Below are 8,329 nucleotides of genomic sequence, written 5' to 3' on the forward strand. Positions count from 1 at the left end.
GGGTGAATTGATCCACTTTGGAGCCCAAGTTGACCAAGCCCAAACCCAGCCCAAACTCTATTGACCAAGAAAATTCTAGCCCAGTCTAATCCAGCGGGCTAAAAACGTTTCTCCCGGCCTGTCCAAAGTAGAGCCAGAGAGGTCAAACCAGACAAGCCCCGCTCTCGATCTTTGGCAGCCACATCAGGTCGCCTAACATTTTAGCTGAAAGCAGCAAACCTTATCTTTTTGCTGAGCCACGCGTGGTCTTCAGAGGCCAAGCGGTTCTCTCCTTCCCGTCGTTCTTCATGAGAAAACAGACAAAGCCTAGCTTTTTTTAATCTCAAAGAAGCTTTCTTAATCATTTAATCATTGTAATTAACAATAATGTTTGTTCCTCCTAATGAAACATTACTTCATCCATTGGTTCCAAGAGAGGAAGGAAACTAACTGTAGCAATTGGAAGACAACCAATTCTTTCACAACCATGGAACAGATGCAATACATGGAAGATAGATTAGGTAGTGGTCAACCGATCACCATCAACTCCCATATTAGACCGGGGAACTGGTCAGTGACTGGATGGTTAACTTTCAGCATTTTCTGTATCATTAGTCTTTTATACAAAGTTAGACATCTCGAATTGAACAAGTCTTAAGCTTCTAGGCTTTGCAAGGACTGGAAGGTACTTCAATACCATTCTTCCAAGTCACTCGTTGACCCATTGAATGGTGCAACTTGTAACAAGAATAAGTTGATGATGATGACATTGAATGGAATTATTCTCGGCTTTTCCCACCTGCAGGAAGACCAGAGCAGCCCATAGATTTGTCCCGGTTGCAAAAGCGGTTATTCTCAACTGTTTATCTTTCTGCCACAAGAATCCAAAAACCTTAAGCAATCAGCAATCCCCAGCGGTTTCTGGTAATATGTAGTGCCTTCTAGAATAAGGTTGTGGTGTCCCACTCGTCATATTTTCTCAGGAACATGATGACCACTAAAGCCAATATGGAATAAGTTCAAGTGGATAAAATAGCCAAGATGGCCTCATCTCAACTCCAATTCCCTTGAGATTCAGGACACCCAAAGTATAGCAACATATTCCTTCTAGTGCGCTCACCTCCATACTTCATTCGTTTCCTAGGTAGAAGAAACTTTGAGGGAGATCTTGAGAAAACATGGGAGGAAATCGGACGGTGGGCGTCGGCATGGACTACTCTGCGTCGAGCAAAGCGGCGGTCCGGTGGGCCATCGATAACTTGGTCGGCAGCGGCGATCGCATCGTTGTGATCCATGTGCAGTCCGGCAAGTCTGATCGTGCACAGAAGCAGCTGTGGGAGGACTCGGGATCACGTCTCTGCCATCAACTTCTTTTCTTGGCCTATCCAAGCTTGCAAGTTTGGGAATTCTTGTGGGTGTTCCTAACATCTATCTTAAAATTATTGCAGCCTTGATTCCTCTTGATGAGTTTAGAGAGATGAACTTACCAAAGCAGTATGGGATCAATCCGGATAGGGAGGTGCTGGATATCCTAGACACTGCATCCAAGACTAAGCAGGTAATAGCTTACATCTTTTCTTCTTTTACTATTTTAGATTTGGCTGCTAATGGGTCAAGTTGGATTGGGATCAGTTTTCAAAGAACATGTATCTACCAACAAGAAAAAAAGAACATGCCAATTTGGGTTTATGTTTTAGATCCATTCCAGCTCTCGTAAAAATTAGGTTTTGGCAGATGAAAACAAACAATTTCATTAGATTGCATCAGATCTGAAATCAGAAACTGTAGGTTTCCTCTCAGATGCCCATAAAGATATCCGCTAGTCCTTTGGTGGATATCTTAGCCAACATATGCCTATAGAAAATAATATTTTATGGTAAGATTGGAAGAAATAATTAGTCATATTAAAAATGTTAAAATAATAAACAACTTTTATGGACAACTAGAAAATAGTGGAGCCTAAGTTTTTATTCATGGTCAGGGTGAGGCTATGCGCCTACCAGATAGTCTTCGCTATAGACGAAATTTCAGGGTGATCAGACCTTTTCATTTTATCTTATAGCAAAAGTAGTAGAACTCTAATACTATGTGAATTTAGTTAGAATCAAAAAAACATAAAACTTAAGTTTAGTCAAGCAACTCATAGTTAAGTTTATTCATTAAATTGAGTATAAAATTAAAGAACATCTGAAATATTTTCAAGCAACTCATACTTACAGTTAATCGAACATACTGATTGCTACCTAAATATTGTGTTGATCACAGACTTAAAAAGTAATAATTGTTCCTAAATCCATGAGTTTGATCTATGCCTTTAAAAAAAAAAAAAAAAAATCAGAACTGGTGATGCCATTTTGTTGATTGGAAACAGGTGATAGTGGTCTCCAAGATTTATTGGGGTGATCCAAGGGAGAAGCTCTGTGATGCAGTGGAGGACCTAAAACTAGACTCACTTGTAGTTGGAAGCAGGGGCTTAGGATCCTTTAAAAGGTCTATCCTAATTTGCCATTCATTCTTTTTTTTTTTCTTTCCTTTTCTTTTTTTTTTTTTCTTTTGAGAAATAACCACTTATTTCTTTTATTTGACTATCTTCTACTGAAAAAAAGCATCTATTCTAAAAGCTATAGTGGGAATTGGATGCAGATTGTTGCTTGGAAGTGTTAGCAGCTATGTGGTGTCCAATGCCTCTTGCCCGGTCACAGTGGTGAAGGGAACACCCATGTCTAAGGCCTAGGAAGGGATTTGTGCAGAAGACTTGAATGTTATTATAATCATATTACTGTGGTTATCCAAATAGCAGTACTTTATATTACTGTGGGGTGCTGAATTTTATTGGCTTATTCGTGTTGTGTTTATCAGACCTTTATACGTTGGGCATGTTTAGTTGTGACTTTATGGTAAGGTCCGTTCTTTGTTATCCTTTTATGTTTATTTTATCACCTCATTGAAGTTGCTGCATTTGTTATTACTAGATGGAGAAGATTAACTGTGTATGATGGATATAATGTTTTCTTTTCTTTTTATTTGCATGTTTGCTGGTGAATGAGAAGTGCCCAACATTTTTTCCCTGAAGTACTTTATGTTGGAAGCTGTTTGAGAAATTATGCTAAATTGCTAATAACTGCATACAAAAAATTAAACTTTATAGATAACTAGAATACATAATGCAAGAGATAAAATTGAAGGTGCACCCAAAGCAGGATGTGTAAGCACACTACCTTATGAATGAATTTCGCACTCTTATATTAGTGTATAATGAGATCGTCCCCAAGGTATAACGAACTCAGCTCGCTCTGAAGCTTAACATCACATCTGGAGGTTTGATCCAAAGAACTTGTTCAGCCTAGAAAGAGAGAGAGAGAGTAAGAGAAGATTTTAGAATAGAAGAAGCACTGGCAATGGCAAACTAACTTACTCGAACAAGATCGTTCCATAGAGATCTCTTTTTCTAGATCTTTATTTAGGAATACAATCTTCATATTTATTTGATAAATAATTAGTTTATTGACAAAAGCAATGACAAGAAGAGTTCTTAAAATTGTGATTCTAGGTACAAAAAAATGGATATCAAAATAGCCTAGGCCTTTCTTTTAGTTATAACCATTAGCTATTAATATTTCGCACATGGATAAGATATACAAGATATTGGTCCTTATCAATTACTTGAACAACAAAAACCAATGTGTCTTGCAATATCAATGGATACATTCTAAATATATATTGGCTAAATTTTTTAATCTTTCTATTCTTTCATTAATTTTTTATTATTAAATATTATAATTCAAGTATAAATTTATGTTTATCTTTTCTATTTTACTAGCTGATATTTTGATACCCTATTGGATCAAAGGAGATCTTAGAATATCTTAGGGGTTAAACCTTGTAAAGGTGATTTCACATACAAACAAATTTCCAACAATTTAATATAGGGTGAGACTTGGGGGCTACTTGATATTGCTACCTCTTGTAAACTGCACTCATATTTTTGATGTCTTTAATTGCTGATACATGACTCTGTTTTCTGAAATTCTATCGCCATTGTTTTCTTGGTCAGGTTCAAAAGAGAGTAAACAAAAGGGGAGCACAATGCTTCCAAGTCTCGAGACTATATGCAATAAGAAAATCTGGTTATAAGGAAGCATTTGATGCATTACATAGGTAATATTGCTATGGTAATATGATTGCAGAGAAAATATGATTATCTGATAAAATAACAGAGAATCCTATATTACAGTGTTTGGTATGTGCAGTAATATTATTGTAAAATAATAGGGAATCCTACATTGCAGTATTTGGTATACAATTTAGATTACATGAAATATAAACTAATTTTTTCAAAGTACCCACATCCTTGCTTTTTGATTATTGTCTATTTTCTAGAGGAACAACTTAATTTCGAGACCAACCATTTTCGGTGATATCACTAGCTGGAATCACTCATTATGTTTTCTTTTTTATTTTTACTAATTGTGGCTACCCATAATTTATTTAATATAGATTTAAAATTATTTTGATGGGGATATTTTAGTTCTGAAGTTATCTTGTTGCAGGATTATACGATTATATGTAATTATATAGCCACCCCCTTCTAGACAATCAGATTATCTTTTTTTGAAGTAATATTGTATTACATATAATGCAGCATTATTATCTGTAAAAATGGTGAAACCAACGATGTAATCCGATTATCTGTTATAAAATTATATGTAATTCTGTCAAAATTATATGCTGTCAAATACCTCCTAAGTCTATTCAGATACCCGCAAAATAAATCCATAAATTATAAGAAGTTAATCAAAACCAGCCCCCAGTGACTTTACTATATATCAAACCAATTAATTTATGAAGCCTAAGATGCCTGTACTCAAAAGCTGTGCTTTGTCATGCGGGTAATCCCTAGACGAGGATTTCAATGGTGGCTCTTTTCACCAAAAGGCGACTTTTGGATGGCACAAAACCTTTGCAACTAAGCATACATGTTGTTTTATACAATAATATCCCTAGGACAATAACACCATTCTTGGAAACGGGACTCAAACACCTAAACTCATGACTGATTTCCAGAAGGGGCAGTTGGTACGTCACTCGGGTTGCCACGATGGAACCATACTATATCACGGATGTTACATGCTCGAATAAAGCTAGAGAAAAAACAGCACTCAAGTATTATGCAATAATAAATATCTTATTCTAAATTCGGCAACGGAGCGCCGATTACTAGCCAGTATGCCAATCCTTCGCGCCCATCCCTGATATCTTCATCCCCGCTTTGCGCATCGCAGGGCGAATAGGCAGCATATGCTCAGGGGCCAACGGCTATATTTTGGGTCCCCAAATTCCAAAGCGAGAACGTAACCGAAAGATTTCAAAATCCTTCTCACTCAGTGTTGTTTAAAAGGCCGCTGCTCTACATTTAAACTCCCTCTAAACCGCGGAGAAATTAAAAAGTTTCCCTTTTTTCTCTCTAGCCCCTCTCTGTTTCCTCCTCACACCCCGAACCCTAAACCACTCGTTTCTTTGAAATCTTGGAGCTTTGGGAGGAAGTATCTCTGCCGCATCTCTCTCTCTTCAGGTGTTCATCCCAAATCCTTCTGTCTTTCTTGTTATTTTTATTTAAATTTGATTCTTAGTGAGGTTTGTTTCCATGGGTTCTTTCTGATTTCTTCTTGAGTTTCGATCCCTGTTCTCTGATCGGGGTTTCTTTAACCTTTATTCTTGATAGTCTCTCGCTGAAACGGTTTCGGCGGAACAATTCTTTCCAAATTTGGAGTCAGATTCAGGTATTTTATTTGAGTTTCTTTGATTTTTCCAGATCTATCCAAGTCAGACCCTGTAGGCATCTGGAGATTTTGGGTATGCTCCGTAAAATGCCATTCGTCATTTTTTTTTTCTTTTCTTTTTATTCAATTGTTTCAGCAATTTGATTCACTTGGCGATTTCGGTTGATTTCAGTGAATTTTCTTTTACCAAATTTATGTATCTGGCCATTGGAGTTTCCAACGGCATTGGTTTTTTGTTTCAGTAATTTAATCCATTTATCCATCTGGTTTGTACGATTTTATCGAAGTTTTCAACAATCTGATTCATTTTACCGTTTGAATTATCAATGCTCATCAAGTTCTTGAGATGATGCTCCGCTTTCATGGCGATTTTGAATGATTATTCCTCCAGGGTGGGTATCAAGAGCTGTTTCGAAGATGAATGATCTCATGACAAGGTCTTTCATGAGTTATGTTGAACTCAAGAAGCAGGCGCTGAAGGACTTGGAGGCCGACCCCATCCTCGACCTCGAGACAGGAGGGCTCAGCTGTGCCGAAGACCAGAACCTCTCCTTCTTCTTTGTAGAGATTGGAGCCATCCAGTGTGACATGGAGGACATCTCCAGCCTCCTACTTGACCTGCAGTTCCTGAATGAAGAGACCAAGTCGGCTCACAGTGCCAAGGTCCTCCGGGGGCTGAGGGACCGAATGGACTCCGATGTGGTATCCGTCCTTCGCAAGGCCAAGATCATCAAAGCGAGGCTCGAAGCTCTCGACCGATCCAACATTGCCAATCGTGGCTTATCGGCTCGCTTTGGAGAAGGAAGTCCTGTTGACCGGACTAGGATTTCAGTCACCAATGGTCTGAGAACCAAGCTCAGGGAAATGATGAATGGGTTTCAGTCATTAAGAGAGCGGATACTCGCCGAGCACAAAGAAGCCCTGAAGAGGAAGTACTTCAATGCTACAGGAGAAGTGGCAACGGAGGAGGTGATAGAGAAGATGCTCTCAGGTGGCAGCCAGGTTGGGTTGTTGGACAAGAAAGGTGAAGTGGACTTGGAGATCATGGAGAGGCAGAAGGCTGTAAGTGATATACAGAGGAGCTTGATGCAACTGCATCAGGTCTTTCTAGATATGGCAATTATGGTGGAGGTGCAGGGGGAGCAGTTAAATGACATCGAGGAGAATGTCGTTCGTGCGAAAGACTACATTAGTGGTGGAACTGATAGCCTCATCTCTGCCAATGCTTTGAGGAAGAGGAACAGGAAGTGCACATATTGCGTTTGGGCCTTGGTGCTGATTGTCTTAGCCGTTTGTCTGATTCCGATCCTCTATGGCTTTTAGACGCTCGTTGACAAACTTGGAGTATTTCTTTGTGAAACTGAGAGCAGTGTTATTGTTGATGCTTGTATACGTGTCTAATCTTCTGGTTTAGTTGGTATATTTCCAAGAATTGGTTGTAGTTACTTTTGTTTAGTCATATTCTAATGGTCCTTTTTGGAGAAATCTAATAACTGGGAGAACAATTGGTGGAAATTGAATTGGAGATCTGGTCTGCAGGCTTGATGTTTTTCTACAAAGAATGCAGTTTTTTCCTCACCTGTTTTACTGGGCATACATTGTACGTTTTTTATCTCACAGCTCACAGTTTTCATAGCCAAACTATTTTTGCACTGTGGGATAGTGAGGCCTTAAGAGGTAGAGGCCTCTGGCGTGGCAGCTTGATCTGAAGAATTGTCATTCTTTTTCTGTTCTGGGATTTTTACATATCTATTCTCAGTTTACGAAGTCTCCAGCATTAATTGTTGCAGGATGCTGTTAAATGATACTGGTTTAATGGTTTTGGCTTTTGTTTTAGATGTCAATGGAGACCAAGTCTATATCTGGTGTTGGAACTGCATGTAGGCTTATTTAACAAACCTATGTTCTCGACTTTACATGGCAGTAGTGCCTACAGTGGGGATCAGTCATTTCTGGTTCTCCGTATTAACACCTAATTACTCCATAGTACAAATTGGGCAATAAGGTGTCAAAAGAACTTTAGTCTGCATAACTTATGCAGCCGATGTTGGTATATTTTATATAGCAATCATGCCTGTATTTTGTGTTATGTTGTTCCAAGGCACTGATTTCATTCATCTTTTTGTCATTTTAAGACACTGGTTTTGTGACATAGTCTCAAATATTTTCTGTAGAGTACAATGTCCATATTAATGTTGCAGTCAGTAATTATCCTTCTTCTTTCATCTATTCTATATAAAAAATAAACTCCTGCCGAATATCTGGCATTAGTATCTAGTGAGCAAGATATCATCCAAATTGGTTCCTCATAAGCTCTCAAAACCAAAGGATTTCTATCATGCATCCATGCACTGTTCCAGAAGCACATTGAGATCAGCAAGCATGTTAATTTCATGTCTCTGCCATTTTCATTATTAACATTCTGTTTCATGAGCCAATTTGTTTCATTCAGTATCATAGATGACTGTTACAAACTAACTCATACGCATGCAAAGGATGAATGGCTATCACCATTGCCAACAGGTGTTAGCGCATCTTATTGAGAATTGTCAAACCAAAGTAAAAATTTA

At 38.3% G+C, this 8,329-nt stretch overlaps 2 protein-coding genes across 7 annotated transcripts; both read left to right on the forward strand.

Moving 5' to 3' along the window:
* Window positions 1–1,020: 1,020 nt before the first annotated feature.
* On the forward strand, window positions 1,021–2,896 carry LOC105041905 (universal stress protein PHOS32). Its single transcript, XM_010918974.4, has 4 exons — window positions 1,021–1,332; window positions 1,428–1,537; window positions 2,351–2,469; window positions 2,623–2,896. The coding sequence occupies exons 1-4, from the start codon at window positions 1,158–1,160 to the stop codon at window positions 2,711–2,713; spliced, it is 495 nt and encodes a 164-aa protein (XP_010917276.1). The 5' UTR covers window positions 1,021–1,157; the 3' UTR covers window positions 2,714–2,896.
* Window positions 2,897–3,040: 144 nt separating this feature from the next.
* LOC105041904 (syntaxin-112) lies at window positions 3,041–7,337 on the forward strand. Of its 6 annotated transcripts, XM_019849621.3 has the most exons (3): window positions 4,145–5,551; window positions 5,702–5,759; window positions 6,151–7,337. In XM_019849621.3, the coding sequence occupies exon 3, from the start codon at window positions 6,177–6,179 to the stop codon at window positions 7,080–7,082; it is 906 nt and encodes a 301-aa protein (XP_019705180.1). In that variant the 5' UTR covers window positions 4,145–5,551; window positions 5,702–5,759; window positions 6,151–6,176; the 3' UTR covers window positions 7,083–7,337. The 6 variants fall into 6 exon arrangements, with proteins under 6 accessions (XP_010917274.1, XP_019705180.1, XP_073109971.1 ...); XM_010918972.4 differs by lacking the exons at window positions 4,145–5,551; window positions 5,702–5,759 and adding an exon at window positions 3,041–4,137; XM_073253870.1 differs by having other exon boundaries at window positions 5,702–7,337.
* The last annotated feature ends 992 nt before the right edge of the window (window positions 7,338–8,329 follow it).

The sequence above is a fragment of the Elaeis guineensis genome, chromosome 3 (genome assembly GCF_000442705.2).
Source record: "Elaeis guineensis isolate ETL-2024a chromosome 3, EG11, whole genome shotgun sequence".
Lineage (NCBI taxonomy): Eukaryota > Viridiplantae > Streptophyta > Magnoliopsida > Arecales > Arecaceae > Elaeis > Elaeis guineensis.